At 42.0% G+C, this 23591-nt stretch overlaps 1 protein-coding gene across 1 annotated transcript in view; it reads right to left on the reverse strand.

Annotated features, from left to right (window-relative positions):
• Positions 1 to 23591, reverse strand: part of heatr5b (HEAT repeat containing 5B) — a 68955-nt gene that overhangs the window by 11229 nt on the left and 34135 nt on the right. Inside the window, exons 24-30 of the mRNA XM_056270139.1 lie at positions 23243 to 23424; positions 23077 to 23145; positions 18741 to 18917; positions 17785 to 18013; positions 2819 to 3046; positions 2610 to 2737; positions 209 to 344 (exon numbers count right to left, since the gene is read on the reverse strand). Of these exons, the coding sequence (XP_056126114.1) occupies positions 209 to 344; positions 2610 to 2737; positions 2819 to 3046; positions 17785 to 18013; positions 18741 to 18917; positions 23077 to 23145; positions 23243 to 23424 (1149 nt within the window). The remainder of the gene's footprint in view (positions 1 to 208; positions 345 to 2609; positions 2738 to 2818; positions 3047 to 17784; positions 18014 to 18740; positions 18918 to 23076; positions 23146 to 23242; positions 23425 to 23591) is intronic.

Genomic DNA, 23591 nt, shown 5'->3' on the forward strand with positions numbered 1-23591 from the left:
ATTTAAAATGATTGGTTTCAGTGTTTTTGAATGGAAGTTCCCCAAACCGGAAGTGCCACCCATAATTCAAAACACAGTAAGATCAGGAATAAGATGGATAGAAGTGTCAGGCAACAGATTAGGAGACGCTTATTTTCTAGATTGCTTCCTAACGCTTCAGATGAGCTGGTCAGTCCGAACTGAACATGTGTGTGTGATGTGGACTCACTCCTGATGTGCTGCAGGTGCTCCTGTGCGGCGCGGATGGTTTTCTGCACCACCGTCGTCACCTGTAACTGCATGCTCTGCGGGTCACGGGTCAGCAGGAGCCGGTGAAGCACGTTCAGCAGCTCCACAGCCAGCAACTGCAGCAAAACACAACCACACACACCTCAAAACACCGTCACACACACTTCAAAACACAACCACACACACCTCACACAACCACACACACCTCAAAACACAGTCACACACACTTCACATTCGGTCAGTTTCATCACAATATTCTAGGGCTAGACATGTTTCTAGTCGACTTAAGGGTGGACAATAATTCAATATCAAAATATATTGCGATATACATTTTTTCAATGAGGTGATATGATTTTTAAACACATTTCTGATATTTAAATATAATCACACATTTGTCACTGGCTACGTTTACATGCAACCAAATAATCCGTCAGTAATGGGATTGACGGACTGAAAGCCTTCATGTGAACGCCTTCATCGACCCGAGTGAGCTCGATCCCAATGAGACGTCCATCGGATTGAAAGCGGTGTTTATTCCTTTTCTAATCTGATCCAGAGAACATGTGAACACTTGAATGGATTGAGAACCGAAACTGAAAGGACTGCATGTGCGCTGACGTAGAAATAGCGTGATGACGTGTGACACACTGAACGAGCTGTTCTTGTTACAGAATAAGAATCTGTGAAGTCCAGTAGTATGTTCCTGCACAACCGGAGGCTACAGTTCCAGGACCCCAGTTCTAGGACCCCAGTTTAAGGACCTCAGTTCTAGGACCTCAGTTCTAGGACCCCAGTTCTAGGACCCCAGTTCTAGGACCCCAGTTCCAGGACCCCACTTTCAGGACCCCAGTTCTAGGACCCCAGTTTAAGGACCTCAGTTCTAGGACCCCAGTTCCAGGACCCCAGTTCTAGGACCCCAGTTCCAGGACCCCAGTTCCAGGACCCCAGTTTAAGGACCCCAGTTCTAGGACCCCAGTTCCAGGACCCCAGTTCCAGGACCCCAGTTTAAGGACCCCAGTTCTAGGACCCCAGTTTCAGGACCCCAGTTCTAGGACCCCAGTTCCAGGACCCCAGTTCCAGGACCCCAGTTTCAGGACCCCAGTTTCAGGACCACAGTTTAAGGACCACAGTTTCAGGACCCCAGTTCCAGGACCCCAGTTTAAGGACCTCAGTTCTAGGACCCCAGTTCCAGGACCCCAGTTTAAGGACCCCAGTTTAAGGACCCCAGTTCCAGGACCCCAGTTTAAGGACCTCAGTTCTAGGACCCCAGTTCCAGGACCCCAGTTTCAGGACCCCAGTTCCAGGACCCCAGTTTCAGGACCCCAGTTCTAGGACCCCAGTTCCAGGACCCCAGTTCTAGGACCCCAGTTCTAGGACCCCAGTTCCAGGACCCCAGTTCTAGGACCTCAGTTCTAGGACCCCAGTTTCAGGACCCCAGTTCCAGGACCCCAGTTCCAGGACCCGTTTCAGGACCCCAGTTCCAGGACCCTAGTTTCAGGACCCCAATTCTAGGACCCCAGTTCTAGGACCCCAGTTTCAGGACCCCAGTTCCAGGACCCCAGTTTCAGGACCCTACTTTCAGGACCCCAGTTTAAGGACCCCAGTTCCAGGACTCCAGTTCTAGGACCCCAGTTCCAGGACCCCAGTTCCAGGACCCCAGTTCTATGACCCCAGTTCTAGGACCCCAGTACTAGGACCCCAGTTTCAGGACCCCAGTTCTAGGACCCCAGTTTCAGGACCCCAGTTCTAGGACCCCAGTTTAAGGACCCCAGTTTAAGGACCCCAGTTTCAGGACCCCAGTTTCAGGACCCCAGTTCTAGGACCCCAGTTTAAGGACCCCAGTTCTAGGACCCCAGTTTCAGGACCCCAGTTCTAGGACCCCAGTTTTAGGACCCAAGTTTCAGGACCCCAGTTTCAGGACCCCAGTTCTAGGACCCCAGTTTCAGGACCCCAGTTCTAGGACCCCAGTTTAAGGACCCCAGTTCTAGGACCCCAGTTTCAGGACCCCAGTTCTAGGACCCCAGTTTTAGGACCCAAGTTTCAGGACCCCAGTTTCAGGACCCCAGTTTCAGGACCCCAGTTCTAGGACCAAAGTTCTAGGACCCCAGTTCCTAGTTTCTTTTGTAATTCCTGAGTGTTTACTAGTCTTTAATAATGCTTGCAATTTATATTAGTTAGGCTAGTTGTTTTTCTATGGTATTCAGCTAAAATTAAACGTTTTGCAATAAGACTAAATAAGAACGATATCCAATTTTTTTTAACCGTATTGGAATGGAAATCAGGAATCCATAAGTAGAATATAAATCGGAATTGTTTAAATTCAAGCGGTACTGAACCCTGTTTCCCACTGTCTGAAGTAAAACACATGAGGCGATGCTGACCTGGTCCTCTGCGATGTGTGTGCGAGCGCTGGGCGAGTCCATCAGCGTGCAGAGCGCGTGCAGACACGACATCACGTCCTCTATGGGCTCCTCGGCCCGAGGGAAGCACAGGAACTCAATGCTGATGCCTGGAACAACGGGACAAAACGGCACTTTACACACTGGGGGAGCAAATGTGACACATCCACATGCACTTGCGGATCATTTACCCAGGAGGAGGTGCAATCGGTCCTTCACCAGATCATCAGTGCTTCCGCCGGGTGCCGTGGTGGAAGCGCTCTTGCTCTCGGTGCAGTCCTCAGCCGTGCCGGAGACGGTGCAGGTGCCGAAGCCGGTGCTGCTGAGCCACAGAGCCTCGGCGTGCAGGACAGAGGCCCACGAGCTACGGTAGTGAAGCCTGGCCGTGTCTATCGTCTCAGGAGTGTAAAACGCCCCTCCTGGTCAACCAGACATCAGTGTTATCACAGGCTTACACTGAGCAAGTACAACAATAAAGGATGACAATAAAGAGTTTAAGGGGTCCTATAATGCCCTTTTCACTCATGTAAAATACATCTCTGATGTCCCCAGAGTGTGTGTGTGAAGCTTTAGCTCAAAATACCCCACAGATATTTTTATATAGCATGTTAAAGTTGTCACTTTTTGAAGGTGAACAAATCGAAATGCGTCGTTTTTGTGTCTCTTTAAATGCAAGAGCTTGTGTGTGTGTGTGTGTGTGTGTGTGTGTGTGTGTGTGTGTGTGTGTGTCTCCATTTTGATTTCATGGTGACTTTAAAAGGGAAGGAAAGAGTAAGAGTGTTATTTAACACGTTCAATAGAGTTCACTCAAAACATCAGCTCACTAAATGCCTTCGATTGCTTGTTGTACAGGCCCCATCGCGCAATATAATAGGCAAAATGTTAACCTGCACCTGCAAGCACATGCATACAAACGTTTTGGAGACGGAGCAGTTTGGCGACACCGATGGTGAGCTGGAGTTAATGTCTTTAAGACAGAAAATCTAAAGAAAATTATACAAATATAATTTCACTCACCAAACCTATCACTTGTAGCAAATATCCATTCCTTCTTAAATGTCCGTGCCGGCGAGCGCGTTGGGCCGTTTAGTGAAACTGACGCATATATATCCTATCTAACAGCAGATGAAGGAAACCGTAAATCTTCATTATGAGTCCTAATCATAAATACTATGCATGTTCACCATTACACTTTAAATAAATAAAAGAATGATTTAAACTATGTTTTACTTCTGATATAAACATTTAGATTAAATATACCATTCTCTAATGGAGTTAACACTTAAGTACACAAAATCATTACTGAGAAGTTACAACATTTTTTATATTTAATAAATAGCAATATTTGTTGTGGATGCGATGCTTTTGAACACTTTTCCTCTGGCATGCTGTGTTTTAATGTTTTAACTACAGAGATAATTGCTGATCATGATAATAGCAGATTGTCTGATAAAATAGTTTTGTGCAAATAATGCACAATAAGGTCTATGTTTCCATTAAAAATATAAATCAATTAAAATACTATTTGGCCAGTGGAAAAGATTGAAAAAAAAAAACTTACTCTGAAATGTATTTTACACTATTTGATTTATTTAATCAAAAACAAGGCAATGATAGACTACTAAATCATTTTATTAATGTAATGTGACGCACATGCGTATCTCATATTTTCCTAATATCTTGTACCGTTAAACATGTTATCACGTGGATGAATAATCATATGCAAATGATATGCAGATGAGGATATGCATAGTAAAACGAGGCGTTGTAATCATATATTGTTATTTCGGGGAGGAGACGCATGTGAACAATCTTACGCTGACTGGGATTATAAACTGAATTCCGCGCAAGCTCTGACGTACGCATTGTTTTATATGTCTGAATATATTTTTGCCGTACGCCATTTTTGGCTTTCGGCGCACGTACAGTTTTAGTAAGGATCCTACGCACAGTTTTATAAATGAGAGCCCTTAATTAGATCGAGGTATTGAGTGAGCTGGTGTTTGAGCTCTTGAATTAGATCGGGGTATTGAGTGAGCTGGTGTTTAAGCTCTTGAATTAGATCGGGGTATTGAGTGAGCTGGTGTTAGAGCTCTTGAATTAGATCAAGGTATTGAGTGAGCTGGTGTTAGAGCTCTTGAATTAGATCGGGGTATTGAGTGAGCTGGTGTTAGAGCTCTTGAATTAGATCGGGGTATTGAGTGAGCTGGTGTTTGAGCTCTTGAATTAGATCGGGGTATTGAGTGAGCTGGTGTTTGAGCTCTTGAATTAGATCAAGGTATTGAGTGAGCTGGTGCTTGAGCTCTTGAATTAGATCGGGGTATTGAGTGAGCTGGTGTTAGAGCTCTTGAATTAGATCAAGGTATTGAGTGAGCTGGTGTTAGAGCTCTTGAATTAGATCGGGGTATTGAGTGAGCTGGTGTTAGAGCTCTTGAATTAGATCGGGGTATTGAGTGAGCTGGTGTTTGAGCTCTTGAATTAGATCGGGGTATTGAGTGAGCTGGTGCTTGAGCTCTTGAATTAGATCGAGGTATTGAGTGAGCTGGTGTTTAAGCTCTTGAATTAGATCGGGGTATTGAGTGAGCTGGTGTTTGAGCTCTTGAATTAGATCGGGGTATTGAGTGAGCTGGTGTTTGAGCTCTTGAATTAGATCGGGGTATTGAGTGAGCTGGTGCTTGAGCTCTTGAATTAGATCGAGGTATTGAGTGAGCTGGTGTTTAAGCTCTTGAATTAGATCGAGGTATTGAGTGAGCTGGTGTTTGAGCTCTTGAATTAGATCAAGGTATTGAGTGAGCTGGTGTTAGAGCTCTTGAATTAGATCGGGGTATTGAGTGAACTGGTGTTTGAGCTCTTGAATTAGATCAAGGTATTGAGTGAGCTGGTGCTTGAGCTCTTGAATTAGATCGGGGTATTGAGTGAGCTGGTGTTAGAGCTCTTGAATTAGATCGGGGTATTGAGTGAGCTGGTGTTTGAGCTCTTGAATTAGATCGGGGTATTGAGTGAGCTGGTGCTTGAGCTCTTGAATTAGATCGAGGTATTGAGTGAGCTGGTGTTTGAGCTCTTGAATTAGATCAAGGTATTGAGTGAGCTGGTGTTAGAGCTCTTGAATTAGATCGGGGTATTGAGTGAGCTGGTGTTTGAGCTCTTGAATTAGATCAAGGTATTGAGTGAGCTGGTGCTTGAGCTCTTGAATTAGATCGGGGTATTGAGTGAGCTGGTGTTAGAGCTCTTGAATTAGATCAAGGTATTGAGTGAGCTGGTGTTAGAGCTCTTGAATTAGATCGGGGTATTGAGTGAGCTGGTGTTAGAGCTCTTGAATTAGATCGGGGTATTGAGTGAGCTGGTGTTTGAGCTCTTGAATTAGATCGGGGTATTGAGTGAGCTGGTGCTTGAGCTCTTGAATTAGATCGAGGTATTGAGTGAGCTGGTGTTTAAGCTCTTGAATTAGATCGGGGTATTGAGTGAGCTGGTGTTTGAGCTCTTGAATTAGATCGGGGTATTGAGTGAGCTGGTGTTTGAGCTCTTGAATTAGATCGGGGTATTGAGTGAGCTGGTGCTTGAGCTCTTGAATTAGATCGAGGTATTGAGTGAGCTGGTGTTTAAGCTCTTGAATTAGATCGAGGTATTGAGTGAGCTGGTGTTTGAGCTCTTGAATTAGATCAAGGTATTGAGTGAGCTGGTGTTAGAGCTCTTGAATTAGATCGGGGTATTGAGTGAACTGGTGTTTGAGCTCTTGAATTAGATCAAGGTATTGAGTGAGCTGGTGCTTGAGCTCTTGAATTAGATCGGGGTATTGAGTGAGCTGGTGTTAGAGCTCTTGAATTAGATCAAGGTATTGAGTGAGCTGGTGTTAGAGCTCTTGAATTAGATCGGGGTATTGAGTGAGCTGGTGTTAGAGCTCTTGAATTAGATCAAGGTATTGAGTGAGCTGGTGTTAGAGCTCTTGAATTAGATCGGGGTATTGAGTGAGCTGGTGTTAGAGCTCTTGAATTAGATCGGGGTATTGAGTGAGCTGGTGTTTGAGCTCTTGAATTAGATCGGGGTATTGAGTGAGCTGGTGTTTGAGCTCTTGAATTAGATCAAGGTATTGAGTGAGCTGGTGCTTGAGCTCTTGAATTAGATCGAGGTATTGAGTGAGCTGGTGTTTAAGCTCTTGAATTAGATCAAGGTATTGAGTGAGCTGGTGTTTGAGCTCTTGAATTAGATCAAGGTATTGAGTGAGCTGGTGTTAAAGCTCTTGAATTAGATTGGGGTATTGAGTGAGCTGGTGTTTGAGCTCTTGAATTAGATCAAGGTATTGAGTGAGCTGGTGTTAAAGCTCTTGAATTAGATCGGGGTATTGAGTGAGCTGGTGTTAGAGCTCTTGAATTAGATCGGGGTATTGAGTGAGCTGGTGTTTGAGCTCTTGAATTAGATCAAGGTATTGAGTGAGCTGGTGTTAAAGCTCTTGAATTAGATCGGGGTATTGAGTGAGCTGGTGTTAAAGCTCTTGAATTAGATCGGGGTATTGAGTGAGCTGTGTTAAAGCTCTTGAATTAGATCGGGGTATTGAGTGAGCTGGTGTTAAAGCTCTTGAATTAGATCGGGGTATTGAGTGAGCTGGTGTTAAAGCTCTTGAATTAGATCAAGGTATTGAGTGAGCTGGTGTTTGAGCTCTTGAATTAGATCGAGGTATTGAGTGAGCTGGTGTTTGAGCGCTTGAATTAGATCAAGGTATTAAGTGAGCTGGTGTTAAAGCTCTTGAATTAGATCGGGGTATTGAGTGAGCTGGTGTTAGAGCTCTTGAATTAGATCAAGGTATTGAGTGAGCTGGTGTTTGAGCTCTTGAATTAGATCGGGGTATTGAGTGAGCTGGTGTTAAAGCTCTTGAATTAGATCGGGGTATTGAGTGAGCTGGTGTTAAAGCTCTTGAATTAGATCGGGGTATTGAGTGAGCTGGTGTTAGAGCTCTTGAATTAGATCAAGGTATTGAGTGAGCTGGTGTTTGAGCTCTTGAATTAGATCGGGGTATTGAGTGAGCTGGTGTTTGAGCTCTTGAATTAGATCGGGGTATTGAGTGAGCTGGTGTTTGAGCTCTTGAATTAGATCGGGGTATTGAGTGAGCTGGTGTTTGAGCTCTTGAATTAGATCGAGGTATTGAGTGAGCAGGTGTTTGAGCTCTTGAATTAGATCAAGGTATTGAGTGAGCTGGTGTTAAAGCTCTTGAATTAGATCGGGTATTGAGTGAGCTGGTGTTAGAGCTCTTGAATTAGATCGAGGTATTGAGTGAGCTGGTGCTAAAGCTCTTGAATTAGATCGGGGTATTGAGTGAGCTGGTGTTAGAGCTCTTGAATTAGATCAAGGTATTGAGTGAGCTGGTGTTAAAACTCTTGAATTAGATCGGGGTATTGAGTGAGCTGGTGTTAGAGCTCTTGAATTAGATCAAGGTATTGAGTGAGCTGGTGTTAAAGCTCATGAATTAGATCGGGGTATTGAGTGAGCTGGTGTTAGAGCTCTTGAATTAGATCAAGGTATTGAGTGAGCTGGTGTTAGAGCTCTTGAATTAGATCAAGGTATTGAGTGAGCTGATGTTAGAGCTCTTGAATTAGATCAAGGTATTGAGTGAGCTGGTGTTAGAGCTCTTGAATTAGATCAAGGTATTGAGTGAGCTGATGTTAGAGCTCTTGAATTAGATCAAGGTATTGAGTGAGCTGGTGTTAGAGCTCTTGAATTAGATCAAGGTATTGAGTGAGCTTGTGTTTGAGCTCTTGAATTAGATCGGGGTATTGAGTGAGCTGGTGTTTGAGCTCTTGAATTAGATCGGGGTATTGAGTGAGCTGGTGTTAGAGCTCTTGAATTAGATCAAGGTATTGAGTGAGCTGGTGTTAGAGCTCTTGAATTAGATCGGGGTATTGAGTGAGCTGGTGTTTGAGCTCTTGAATTAGATCAAGGTATTGAGTGAGCTGGTGTTAGAGCTCTTGAATTAGATCAAGGTATTGAGTGAGCTTGTGTTTGAGCTCTTGAATTAGATCGGGGTATTGAGTGAGCTGGTGTTTGAGCTCTTGAATTAGATCGGGGTATTGAGTGAGCTGGTGTTAGAGCTCTTGAATTAGGTCAAGGTATTGAGTGAGCTGGTGTTTGAGCTCTTGAATTAGATCGGGGTATTGAGTGAGCTGGTGTTAGAGCTCTTGAATTAGATCAAGGTATTGAGTGAGCTGGTGTTAGAGCTCTTGAATTAGATCGAGGTATTGAGTGAGCTGGTGCTAAAGCTCTTGAATTAGATCGGGGTATTGAGTGAGCTGGTGTTAGAGCTCTTGAATTAGATCAAGGTATAGAGTGAGCTGGTGTTTGAGCTCTTGAATTAGATCAAGGTATTGAGTGAGCTGGTGTTAAAACTCTTGAATTAGATCGGGGTATTGAGTGAGCTGGTGTTAGACCTCTTGAATTAGATCAAGGTATTGAGTGAGCTGGTGCTAAAGCTCATGAATTAGATCGGGGTATTGAGTGAGCTGGTGTTAGAGCTCTTGAATTAGATCAAGGTATTGAGTGAGCTGGTGTTAGAGCTCTTGAATTAGATCAAGGTATTGAGTGAGCTGATGTTAGAGCTTTTGAATTAGATCAAGGTATTGAGTGAGCTGGTGTTAGAGCTCTTGAATTAGATCAAGGTATTGAGTGAGCTTGTGTTTGAGCTCTTGAATTAGATCGGGGTATTGAGTGAGCTGGTGTTTGAGCTCTTGAATTAGATCGGGGTATTGAGTGAGCTGGTGTTAGAGCTCTTGAATTAGATCAAGGTATTGAGTGAGCTGGTGTTAGAGCTCTTGAATTAGATCGGGGTATTGAGTGAGCTGGTGTTTGAGCTCTTGAATTAGATCAAGGTATTGAGTGAGCTGGTGTTAGAGCTCTTGAATTAGATCAAGGTATTGAGTGAGCTTGTGTTTGAGCTCTTGAATTAGATCGGGGTATTGAGTGAGCTGGTGTTTGAGCTCTTGAATTAGATCGGGGTATTGAGTGAGCTGGTGTTTGAGCTCTTGAATTAGATCGGGGTATTGAGTGAGCTGGTGTTAGAGCTCTTGAATTAGGTCAAGGTATTGAGTGAGCTGGTGTTTGAGCTCTTGAATTAGATCGGGGTATTGAGTGAGCTGGTGTTAGAGCTCTTGAATTAGATCAAGGTATTGAGTGAGCTGGTGTTAGAGCTCTTGAATTAGATCAAGGTATTGAGTGAGCTGGTGTTTGAGCTCTTGAATTAGATCAAGGTATTGAGTGAGCTGGTGTTAGAGCTCTTGAATTAGATCAAGGTATTGAGTGAGCTGGTGTTTTAGCTCTTGAATTAGATCAAGGTATTGAGTGAGCTGGTGTTTGAGCTCTTGAATTAGATCGGGGTATTGAGTGAGCTGGTGTTTGAGCTCTTGAATTAGATCGGGGTATTGAGTGAGCTGGTGTTTGAGCTCTTGAATTAGATCGGGGTATGGGCTCTATGCACGGCGGTATTTCCGGTGAAGGTCAAGGATGCTCGATAACTTCCGCCGATCATAGAGTCCAATGCAATACCGAGAATTTATATTGAATTGTATACTCCATGGTTATACTAAAGAAGCGTTAGTCACAAAAACTGACAAAACAGACACACCTCGTTGTGTTTATGCTTCTTTTTAAAATTATATTAAATAAACATAACTATATATAAAATTACATCTAAACGTATGAAAGTTTCGTTTCAAAGACGGGAGGACAGTAAATTTTGAAGACTCTGCCATAATCCCGTTTTCCTCGGTTTTCCTCCGCTTTAATCTCCCCAACCGGAAACTGACGAGCATCCTTGCGTCAAATGCGGAACTTATGCGTGCATATAGCCTATTGAGTGAGCTGGTGTTTGAGCTCTTGAATTAGATCAAGGTATTGAGTGAGCTGGTGTTTGAGCTCTTGAATTAGATCAAGGTATTGAGTGAGCTGGTGTTAGAGCTCTTGAATTAGATCAAGGTATTGAGTGAGCTGGTGTTTGAGCTCTTGAATTAGATCGGGGTATTGAGTGAGCTGGTGTTTGAGCTCTTGAATTAGATCGGGGTATTGAGTGAGCTGGTGTTTGAGCTCTTGAATTAGATCGGGGTATTGAGTGAGCTGGTGTTTGAGCTCTTGAATTAGATCAAGGTATTGAGTGAGCTGGTGTTTGAGCTCTTGAATTAGATCGGAGTATTGAGTGAGCTGGTGTTTGAGCTCTTGAATTAGATCGGGGTATTGAGTGAGCTGGTGTTTGAGCTCTTGAATTAGATCGGGGTATTGAGTGAGCTGGTGTTTGAGCTCTTGAATTAGATCGGGGTATTGAGTGAGCTGGTGTTTGAGCTCTTGAATTAGATCAAGGTATTGAGTGAGCTGGTGTTTGAGCTCTTGAATTAGATCAAGGTATTGAGTGAGCTGGTGTTTGAGCTCTTGAATTAGATCGGGGTATTGAGTGAGCTGGTGTTAGAGCTCTTGAATTAGATCGGGGTATTGAGTGAGCTGGTGTTAGAGCTCTTGAATTAGATCAAGGTATTGAGTGAGCTGGTGTTTGAGCTCTTGAATTAGATCAAGGTATTGAGTGAGCTGGTGTTAGAGCTCTTGAATTAGATCGGGGTAATGAGTGAGCTGGTGTTTGAGCTCTTGAATTAGATTGAGGTATTGAGTGAGCTGGTGTTAGAGCTCTTGAATTAGAATAGGGATTTAGTGAGCTGGTGTTTGAGCTCTTGAATTAGATCAAGGTATTGAGTGAGCTGGTGTTTGAGCTCTTGAATTAGATCAAGGTATTGAGTGAGCTGGTGTTAGAGCTCTTGAATTAGATCGGGGTATTGAGTGAGCTGGTGCTTGAGCTCTTGAATTAGATTGAGGTATTGAGTGAGCTGGTGTTAGATCTCTTGAATTAGATCAAGGTATTGAGTGAGCTGGTGTTAGAGCTCTTGAATTAGATCGAGGTATTGAGTGAGCTGGTGTTTGAGCTCTTGAATTAGATCGGGGTATTGAGTGAGCTGGTGTTTGAGCTCTTGAATTAGATCGGGGTATTGAGTGAGCTGGTGTTAGAGCTCTTGAATTAGATCAAGGTATTGAGTGAGCTGGTGTTAGAGCTCTTGAATTAGATCGGGGTATTGAGTGAGCTGGTGCTTGAGCTCTTGAATTAGATCGGAGTATTGAGTGAGCTGGTGTTTGAGCTCTTGAATTAGATCAAGGTATTGAGTGAGCTGGTGTTAGAGCTCTTGAATTAGATCGGGGTATTGAGTGAGCTGGTGCTTGAGCTCTTGAATTAGATTGAGGTATTGAGTGAGCTGGTGTTAGAGCTCTTGAATTAGATCAAGGTATTGAGTGAGCTGGTGTTAGAGCTCTTGAATTAGATCAAGGTATTGAGTGAGCTGGTGTTAGAGCTCTATAATTAGATCGGGGTATTGAGTGAGCTGGTGCTTGAGCTCTTGAATTAGATTGAGGTATTGAGTGAGCTGGTGTTAGAGCTCTTGAATTAGATTGAGGTAATGAGTGAGCTGGTGTTAGAGCTCTTGAATTAGATTGAGGTAATGAGTGAGCTGGTGTTAGAGCTCTTGAATTAGATTGAGGTATTGAGTGAGCTGGTGTTAGAGCTCTTGAATTAGATCGGGGTATTGAGTGAGCTGGTGCTTGAGCTCTTGAATTAGATTGAGGTATTGAGTGAGCTGGTGTTAGAGCTCTTGAATTAGATCAAGGTATTGAGTGAGCTGGTGTTAGAGCTCTTGAATTAGATCAAGGTATTGAGTGAGCTGGTGTTAGAGCTCTTGAATTAGATCGGGGTATTGAGTGAGCTGGTGCTTGAGCTCTTGAATTAGATTGAGGTATTGAGTGAGCTGGTGTTAGAGCTCTTGAATTAGATCAAGGTATTGAGTGAGCTGGTGTTAGAGCTCTTGAATTAGATCGGGGTATTGAGTGAGCTGGTGCTTGAGCTCTTGAATTAGATTGAGGTATTGAGTGAGCTGGTGTTAGAGCTCTTGAATTAGATCAAGGTATTGAGTGAGCTGGTGTTAGAGCTCTTGAATTAGATCAAGGTATTGAGTGAGCTGGTGTTTGAGCTCTTGAATTAGATCGGGGTATTGAGCGAGCTGGTGTTTGAGCTCTTGAATTAGATCAAGGTATTGAGTGAGCTGGGGCCTCATTTATAAAACTTTGCGTAGGATTTGCGTCAGAAGTGGCGTACGGATGAAACATAGGACATGCGTACGCACAGAAATATTCGGATTTATAAAACCGTGCGCACGCACATCCTACGCATTTTCCCCTTAATAAATCACAATGAATTCTAAATGTAGCGCAGCTTTTGCGGCTTCATGTCACGCCCATAGTTGCCCATAAATAGTCCGTGAAACGCCCACAAGTTAATATTCATCGATTGCGAAATCATGGCAAACATAGAGAGGAAATCAAAAAAACGTTACTTCATTCAATGTGAAGTAGAAGTTATCGTTGGCGAGGTGGAAAAGAGGAGAAAAAATGTTGTTTGGAGGGCACAGTGTGGGCATTAGCCTACTAATGCCAAAAAGGCACTTGAGTGGCAAAAGGTTGCAGACGCCGTATGCTGTGGCCTCACAACCTCGGACTGTGGCCGAAATAAAAAAGAAATGACAAGCTACAGATGTCGGTTATAATCTACTTGGAAATGGGAAATAGTTCAGCGCAAATGTAATTTCTTGCAGCTTTCTGAATGGTTGAGACATACGTCATACGTTATTTTATCAAAAATAAAACAAACTAAAGGCATATGCATGAAATACCTGCATGAATACCATGATTCCGTAGCTGATAAAGACATTTTTACTATGAAAACAACTTTCCCCAGTGGACAAATAATACATCTATCTATTTATCTATCTATCTCTCCCTAATTATCTATCTATCTGACTGACTATCTAGCTATATCTGCTCCGCCAGACGGACACATTGGCGAGAATATCAGTTTTGTACATTATTTCGTTCTGTTTACCATCTTATTTATGAGGATGAATTGTATAACATGCCAATATTATTGCAGAACATTTCACTTTTCTTTTTGCAAATATGTGTTAATTTGCATTTCTGTTGCAGATCGATCAAACGGGTGTTCGTGTAGGCTGTTAATTGTAATACTTGCTTTGTGACGTCTTCGTGTTATTTATGAGAGGCAGTATTGCCATTTATTTTACACAACGGTCTACAGTTTCACACACTTTCACGTGTTTCTTCCATCTGCCGACGGTGTCGCCATTTCTCATTTCACCCGTTTTTGTGCGTACGCCTGGGTCAGAGCTTGCGTGAAGGACCGCACATTTTACCGTCAAGTTTGCTTTTTATAAATACCAATTATTGCGTAGAGAGCGGCGTACGCCTTCTTTTGTGCGTACGCAACGTTTATAAATGAGGCCCCAGGTGTTTGAGCTCATGAATTAGATCGGGGTATTGAGTGAGCTGGTGTTAGAGCTCTTGAATTAGATCAAGGTATTGAGTGAGCTGGTGTTAGAGCTCTTGAATTAGATCGGGGTAATGAGTGAGCTGGTGTTTGAGCTCTTGAATTAGATTGAGGTATTGAGTGAGCTGGTGTTAGAGCTCTTGAATTAGATTGAGGTATTGAGTGAGCTGGTGTTAGAGCTCTTGAATTAGATCGGGGTAATGAATGAGCTGGTGCTTGAGCTCTTGAATTAGATTGAGGTATTGAGTGAGCTGGTGTTAGAGCTCTTGAATTAGATCAAGGTATTGAGTGAGCTGGTGTTAGAGCTCTTGAATTAGATCGAGGTATTGAGTGAACTGGTGTTTGAGCTCTTGAATTAGATCGAGGTATTGAGTGAACTGGTGTTTGAGCTCTTGAATTAGATCGGGGTATTGAGTGAGCTGGTGTTAGAGCTCTTGAATTAGATCGAGGTATTGAGTGAACTGGTGTTAGAGCTCTTGAATTAGATCAAAGTATTGAGTGAGCTGGTGTTTGAGCTCTTGAATTAGATCGGGGTATTGAGTGAGCTGGTGTTAGAGCTCTTGAATTAGATCAAGGTATTGAGTGAGCTGGTGTTTGAGCTCTTGAATTAGATCGGGGTATTGAGTGAACTGGTGTTAGAGCTCTTGAATTAGATCAAAGTATTGAGTGAGCTGGTGTTTGAGCTCTTGAATTAGATCGGGGTATTGAGTGAGCTGGTGTTTGAGCTCTAGAATTAGATCAAAGTATTGAGTGAGCTGGTGTTTGAGCTCTTGAATTAGATCGGGGTATTGAGTGAGCTGGTGTTTGAGCTCTTGAATTAGATCGGGGTATTGAGTGAGCTGGTGTTTGAGCTCTTGAATTAGATCGGGGTATTGAGTGAACTGGTGTTAGAGCTCTTGAATTAGATCAAAGTATTGAGTGAGCTGGTGTTTGAGCTCTTGAATTAGATCGGGGTATTGAGTGAGCTGGTGTTTGAGCTCTTGAATTAGATCAAGGTATTGAGTGAGCTGGTGTTTGAGCTCTTGAATTAGATCGGGGTATTGAGTGAGCTGGTGCTTGAGCTCTTGAATTAGATCGGGGTATTGAGTGAGCTGGTGTTTGAGCTCTTGAATTAGATCAAGGTATTGAGTGAGCTGGTGTTTTAGCTCTTGAATTAGATCAAGGTATTGAGTGAGCTGGTGTTTGAGCTCTTGAATTAGATCGGGGTATTGAGTGAGCTGGTGTTTGAGCTCTTGAATTAGATCAAGGTATTGAGTGAGCTGGTGTTTTAGCTCTTGAATTAGATCGGGGTATTGAGTGAGCTGGTGTTTGAGCTCTTGAATTAGATCAAGGTATTGAGTGAGCTGGTGCTAAAGCTCATGAATTAGATCGAGGTATTGAGTGAGCTGGTGTTTGAGCTCTTGAATTAGATCAAGGTATTGAGTGAGCTGGTGTTTTAGCTCTTGAATTAGATCAAGGTATTGAGTGAGCTGGTGTTTGAGCTCTTGAATTAGATCGGGGTATTGAGTGAGCTGGTGTTTGAGCTCTTGAATTAGATCGGGGTATTGAGTGAGCTGGTGTTTGAGCTCTTGAATTAGATCAAGGTATTGAGTGAGCTGGTGTTTTAGCTCTTGAATTAGATCGGGGTATTGAGTGAGCTGGTGTTTGAGCTCTTGAATTAGATCAAGGTATTGAGTGAGCTGGTGTTAGAGCTCTTGAATTAGATCGGGGTATTGAGTGAGCTGGTGTTTGAGCTCTTGAATTAGATCGGGGTATTGAGTGAGCTGGTGTTAGAGCTCTTGAATTAGATCGGGGTATTGAGTGAGCTGGTGTTTGAGCTCTTGAATTAGATCGGGGTATTGAGTGAGCTGGTGTTTGAGCTCTTGAATTAGATCAAGGTATTGAGTGAGCTGGTGTTTGAGCTCTTGAATTAGATCGGGGTATTGAGTGAGCTGGTGTTTGAGCTCTTGAATTAGATCGAGGTATTGAGTGAGCAGGTGTTTGAGCTCTTGAATTAGATCGGGGTATTGAGTGAGCTGGTGTTTGAGCTCTTGAATTAGATCGGGGTATTGAGTGAGCTGGTGTTAGAGCTCTTGAATTAGATCGGGGTATTGAGTGAGCTGGTGTTAGAGCTCTTGAATTAGATCGGGGTATTGAGTGAGCTGGTGTTAGAGCTCTTGAATTAGATCGGGGTATTGAGTGAGCTGGTGTTTGAGCTCTTGAATTAGATCAAGGTATTGAGTGAGCTGGTGTTAGAGCTCTTGAATTAGATCAAGGTATTGAGTGAGCTGGTGTTAGAGCTCTTGAATTAGATCAAGGTATTGAGTGAGCTGGTGTTAGAGCTCTTGAATTAGATCGGGGTATTGAGTGAGCTGGTGTTAGAGCTCTTGAATTAGATCGGGGTATTGAGTGAGCTGGTGTTAGAGCTCTTGAATTAGATCAAGGTATTGAGTGAGCTGGTGTTAGAGCTCTTGAATTAGATCGGGGTATTGAGTGAGCTGGTGTTTGAGCTCTTGAATTAGATCAAGGTATTGAGTGAGCTGGTGTTTGAGCTCTTGAATTAGATCGGGGTATTGAGTGAGCTGGTGTTTGAGCTCTTGAATTAGATCAAGGTATTGAGTGAGCTGGTGTTTGAGCTCTTAAATTAGATCGGGGTATTGAGTGAGCTGGTGTTTGAGCTCTTGAATTAGATCGGGGTATTGAGTGAGCTGGTGTTTGAGCTCTTGAATTAGATCGGGGTATTGAGTGAGCTGGTGTTTGAGCTCTTAAATTAGATCGGGGTATTGAGTGAGCTGGTGTTTGAGCTCTTGAATTAGATCGAGGTATTGAGTGAGCAGGTGTTTGAGCTCTTGAATTAGATCGGGGTATTGAGTGAGCTGGTGTTAGAGCTCTTGAATTAGGTCAAGGTATTGAGTGAGCTGGTGTTTGAGCTCTTGAATTAGATCGGGGTATTGAGTGAGCTGGTGTTTGAGCTCTTGAATTAGATCGAGGTATTGAGTGAGCAGGTGTTTGAGCTCTTGAATTAGATCGGGGTATTGAGTGAGCTGGTGTTTGAGCTCTTGAATTAGATCGGGGTATTGAGTGAGCTGGTGTTAGAGCTCTTGAATTAGATCGGGGTATTGAGTGAGCTGGTGTTAGAGCTCTTGAATTAGATCGGGGTATTGAGTGAGCTGGTGTTAGAGCTCTTGAATTAGATCGGGGTATTGAGTGAGCTGGTGTTTGAGCTCTTGAATTAGATCAAGGTATTGAGTGAGCTGGTGTTAGAGCTCTTGAATTAGATCGGGGTATTGAGTGAGCTGGTGTTAGAGCTCTTGAATTAGATCAAGGTATTGAGTGAGCTGGTGTTAGAGCTCTTGAATTAGATCGGGGTATTGAGTGAGCTGGTGTTTGAGCTCTTGAATTAGATCAAGGTATTGAGTGAGCTGGTGTTTGAGCTCTTGAATTAGATCGGGGTATTGAGTGAGCTGGTGTTTGAGCTCTTGAATTAGATCAAGGTATTGAGTGAGCTGGTGTTTGAGCTCTTAAATTAGATCGGGGTATTGAGTGAGCTGGTGTTTGAGCTCTTGAATTAGATCGGGGTATTGAGTGAGCTGGTGTTTGAGCTCTTGAATTAGATCGGGGTATTGAGTGAGCTGGTGTTTGAGCTCTTAAATTAGATCGGGGTATTGAGTGAGCTGGTGTTTGAGCTCTTGAATTAGATCGAGGTATTGAGTGAGCAGGTGTTTGAGCTCTTGAATTAGATCGGGGTATTGAGTGAGCTGGTGAGTGTACCTTCGGGCGGCAGCTGACTGGAGAACTCCGCAGGGAGAGTGAGCAGAGCGTAATCTCTCAGCACCGACAACCACAGACGGCTCAGAGACGGCAGCTCCGGCTGGACGAGGGTCATCAGGCTGTCTGGAGGAAGAACATCTCCTTGATCATCCTCATCCTCACCCTGAGGAGCGGCACGCGCCGGCCCAGACTCACACTCCTGCTTTATCTTCATAGCCACCACAAACACCTGAACCACAGAGGCAATAATCATCATAATGATGGAATTAATTTGAACCCCGTAAAGCCTGACATATAAAATAATAGTAAGAAAATATATATTTAAAAAAAATGAAACAGTTCATTGATCCTTCAGACAAAATCTAAAGTAAAATGTGTGTTTTTGTCATATTTGATACATAGTGAGAAAAAACTGCTCAGTTTTTTTATTGACGCTGACTCTTTTTTATTGAATATTTCAGACTCATGATTTTCCTATAAAATGATGTACGATAATCAAGTAAACAGAAGTCGCATCAGTCATCTTGAAACATTATTAACAATATAAAAGTTATTCGGTTATACATTATTTTAAAGTGTCATTGTTACAGTGTAATTATATATAAGTACTGACTAATATTAATTAACAACATGTATTTACTATAGGGTTAGGGGAGGATTAGGGTTTGGTTGAGGGTTAGTTGCATGTAATTATGCATAATCTACTGTTATTACTATGGAAAGTACATGTCACATATGTAACAAGGACACTGTAAAATAAAGTGTTACCAGATATTCTTACATTTACTTGATAAAAATCATTAAAGATTTTTAAGATTTAAGATTTTTAAAGTGTGTAAACCATCAGTCAGACACCGAAGGACTGTAGGAGACTGTGTGTGTGACGGGTTTATCAGATCATGCTGATGATTGAGAGCAATGCTAAAGGAATGTTTGCCCATGTTGCACAGATGTACCTCGGCCCAGGCCTTCAGCACGGCCAGTTTCTCCATGGTGGTGGCGCTCTCGCTGTACAGCTGGCTGGAGGACCGGCCGGCCTGAAGCTTGTCCAGCGACGACACCAGCAGAGTGTGTACGCGCCGCAGGTCGTTCAGGTCACTGACCACACCGCTGCCTATCCACGCACTGCACACCTGCACACACACACAGGTCTGAGTCACACATGAGCCAGGACACCACAGCTGAGAGGAGCAAACATGTTAAACGGCTCCTATTATGCAAATTCTTAAATTCCCCATAAATCATTAGCAGTGTTTCAGAACAAGCCAAATACAAACGGACAATACAAAACACCGGTTTTGCTAAAATGTTGTTACTCGAGGATGGATGAGTAGCACTGTTTGTGATCGAGCTTAAAAAGTCTGTATATATTTGTTTACTGTTAGTTACAACAAAGAGTATAGAAGTACCAAGAGGCGAAAGTCCGTGGCAGTTTTGACAACAATCGCTAGATGGCGCTGCTGTCGCGCTGTCGCCATTTTGGACTGAACCAACGGCTTTACCGTTAGCATAACTATACAGCATTAACTTTATGTCTGGAAATAACTGGAAACAAAGAAAACAGTGTTCTGCCATCAAATTACCAGTGTACAACCAATTAACTAGCATTTCATAGATTCCCCAAAGATCCAGAGAGGTAAAGTACAAAAGGTTTTTATTAGGGCTGTCAAATGATTAATCACGATATACCATAATATATGTGGGTGCACTGTGTATAATTATTTTGTATATATATATAAATACACACACATGCATGTATATTTAAGAAAAAAATATTATTTATATATAAAATATTTATATTTATATATAATATAAATTATATATAAATCTATATACAGTATATACATGAAAATATTTCTTAAATATATACAAGCATGTGTGTGTATTTATATATATAAAATAATTATACACAGTGCACCCACATATATTATCTAAAAAAAACTTTTATTTTGGATGTGATTAATCACGATTAATCATTTGACAGCCCTAGTTTTTATTAACGTTAAAGTGAGCTAACGTCAACGATAACAGGTGCTGTAACGTTAATGTAAGCTATCCCATAACCGCAGTAACAGTTAGCTAACGTTATGTATTTGGTCGAAATTGAGTCAAGACTGGAAATGGGCTTCTCAGGTCAGTCATCCACACAGTTGGTCTGGGAAGGAAGCTATTAAATAGCGGCATGGAGGTGTACAACAGTGAGTGCAGGGAAGTTGTGTGTGACAAAGAAAAGTGCAAAAAACACTCTTGTATACATGGTGAAACTATTCAATAGAGTCAGAATCCAGCATATATTACGGACCCAAAATCGACAAATCTCACAGCCCAAACAGAACATTTTTAAAGCCAAATCATCTGTAAATCTGTACATTAACTCTCTCTTTCTGTTTCAAATGTAACATGCGTTGTACAAAGTTTTTATCAGTCAAGATGAATTAAATTATAATAAAACTAAAGACTAAAACATATAGAACAGCTAATACTTACCATTGTCAGTCTATTTGTAGTAAATGTGTGCCCTGCACTTGCACGATGTTTGGTTTGTAGTGTGTATTGCAGGCAGAAATGATGTGGTGATCTACTTACCATCACCAATTTTATTAGTTAATTTTGTGATGATCTTCTATTACTATTAAATATTCTCTCTTGACTAATGTGTTGTCCCTTTCACCTACTCACTGTTCATTCTGTTTTGGCTTTTTCAAGGAATTTGTCAATAATTTCATGAGGAACATGGGCTGTTACTGGTGATGTAAAATTGGGCTGTGTATGAAAACGGGAGTTATCTATGGAAGCTTGTTTCCGCCACTGAATAAAAACAAAACAAAAAATAATTGCGACTTTTTATCTCACAATTGCGAGATATGAAGTCAGAATTCTGAGAAATAGTCGCAATTGCGAGATATAAAGTCGCAATTCTGAGAAATAAAGTCGCAATTGCGAGATATGAAGTCGTAATTCTGAGAAATAAAGTCGCAATTCTGAGATATGAAGTCGCAATTCTGCGAAATAAAGTCGCTATTGCGAGATATGAAGTCGCAATTCTGAGAAATAGTCGCAATTGCGAGATATGAAGTCGCAATTCTGAGAAATAAAGTCACAATTGCGAGATATGAAGTCGCAATTGCGAGATATGAAGTCGCAATTCTGAGAAATAGTCGCAATTGCGAGATATGAAGTCGCAATTCTGAGAAATAAAGTCACAATTGCGAGATATGAAGTCGTAATTCTGAGAAATAAAGTCACAATTGCGAGATATGAAGTCGCAATTCTGAGAAATAAAGTCGCAATTCTGAGATATGAAGTCGCAATTCTGCGAAATAAAGTCGCTATTGCGAGATATGAAGTCGCAATTCTGAGAAATAAAGTGGCAATTGCGAGATATGAAGTCGCAATTCTGAGAAATAGTCGCAATTGCGAGATATGAAGTCGCAATTCTGAGAAATAAAGTCGCAATTGCGAGATATGAAGTCGCAATTCTGAGATATGAAGTCGCAATTCTGAGAAATAAAGTCGCAATTGCGAGATATAAAGTCGCAATTATGAGAAATAAAGTCGCAATTGCGAGAAAAAAAGACAGAATTGTGACTTTTAATCTCACAATTCTGACTTTTTCTCACAATTGAGAGTTTACATCTCGCAATTCTGACTTTATAACACAATTGTGAGTTTATATCTCGAAATTCTGACATCTTTTCTCAGAATTGTGAGATATAAACTCGCAATTGTGAGTTATCAGGCCAATTTAAGGGAATTGGAATAGTTTATTTCTCACAATTCTGACTTTACAACACGCAATTGCAACTTTATATCAATCAATTCTAACTTTATATCTCGCAATTGTGAGAAAAAAAGTCAGAATTGCGAGATATAAAGTCGCAATTACCTTTTTTATTTTTCATTCTGTGGTGGAAACAAGCTTCCATAGTTATCCCCAAAAGTTATTGGGGTAAATAAATAGCCCATTTGACAGCTGAAGACTCTTTCTTCAGGCACGCATTGCTTGATTCTGTCTTGTTCTGAAATACACTGACTGAGTTCTGAAAGCCCCTCCCCCTGAAAACCCCAGTGTGTTCTGATTGGCCAGCTGACCCAGTGTATTCTGATTGGCCAAACACCTTAAGCGTGTGTCAGAAATGTAAGGCCCCTTACCATAATCGTGAGTTTCACATCAAACATGATGACAGCACTACAATTCACTGAAGCCTCGCCTTTGGGAAGCATTATGCTAATATTTCACATTGCGACGTAGATGTTTGTGAAAGTAATATCTTTCTATTATAAAAGTATCTTATCATAATAAAAATATTTTTGTATTAAGTTTATTGTTATAAAAAATGTGCAAAAATACTATTTTCAATTTTTATATGAAATATATATTTTCAAAATCATGTTTTACTCTAAAACTCCAAGAAAATCAAAGCAATACATATAAACAAGTTGTGTTCCGCATGTGATCTTGATGTCTCAGTAAATGAGCGTTCAGTGAGAGTGTGTTCGGCTGCAGTACCGAACGTTTCCACTAGAGGCGCAATCAAGACTATTCTTTCTTAGGAAGTTGAGTTCTATTGGAGTAAGTAGGAAGCTTCTTTTTTTTTTTTTATCAGGGAATCGTAGCTAGTGTTTTGTTTTATGCAGTGCTCTGTTGGGGATGTAGTATCACTGTATGATAGAAATATGATTAATAAATTGATTAGAAAGGCAGGCTCGGTTATTGGCCTTAATTCTGATTCAATTGAGATTACTGTGGAAAAGAGAACAAGGGCAAAATTTAAAATTATTGTGTGTTACAAAGGTCATCCACTACATTGTACCTTTAGTGGACTTAGGAGCTCATTTAGTGGAAGATTGGTAATGCCTCTGTGTTCTACAGAGCGATTTAGAAGGTCTTTTATTCCGAATGCAGTTAGGTTGTTCAATGAAATTGTGTAATTTCTTGTAGTGATTGTTGTTGTTTTTTAATGTTTATTTGTTTGTGGTGTCTGTAATGTGCAATGGTGGCGAATGAGTTTCCCCTTACAGGGATTAATAAAGTTTTCTTACTTCTTACTTACTAGAGGAAACTCGTCTCTCATTTATTTCCAATGCGCTCGTGTCTGACCGCGAGGAGCTCAAGTGTGACTGTTGTTATCAGGACCATTTAACCTTTTCAAAAATCATGTTCATGATCTTTGTGTGTGTTCACACAGCAAGTGCCAAACCCTTTACCAAGTTTCATACCATTCTGATGAAAAAAAAAAATTTCTAAAAAACCAGTGTAACATTAGTAGGTGTGTGTGTTGTGAGGTTCACCTGGCAGGCTTTAGCAGTGATGTCTGAAGGCGTGTCCGGGGAAAAGGCTGGGCGGAGCGCGGCACCAACCTGAACACAACACAACATCAGGACATGGGTTTGATGAGCCCTGGGTGCCACTGATCACCTCATGCCACATTTGAACGTGTCACATGACTGAACTAACGTTGGCCTGATACTGCTCCAGGATCACATGACCAGGGAACTCGGGCTCCGGCACCGCGGCGAACTTCTTGATGATGTCCTCGAGCGCCTGCAGTCCTGCCATGCGGAGCTGGTGGCTGTGGTCCGTCGCCGCCATGAACGCCATGCGGATCAGATCACACAGGTGCAGCACGAGGAAGTCCCCTGCGCAAGACAACACACAGTCTGTAGGGTTGGCAATAATACAAGATATTTGAAAATGGAGCAAACATCTCCACATCACTATGATCAGATGCTTTTTGAACCGCTGTTTTCTTATTGTTATTGTGTGTTTATTCTGTTATTGAGAGAAAAGAGCAGCTCATACTTAC

Source organism: Rhinichthys klamathensis, unplaced genomic scaffold (assembly GCF_029890125.1).
Source record: "Rhinichthys klamathensis goyatoka isolate OS25496 unplaced genomic scaffold, OSU_Roscu_1.1 h1tg000297l_1, whole genome shotgun sequence".
NCBI lineage: Eukaryota > Metazoa > Chordata > Actinopteri > Cypriniformes > Leuciscidae > Rhinichthys > Rhinichthys klamathensis.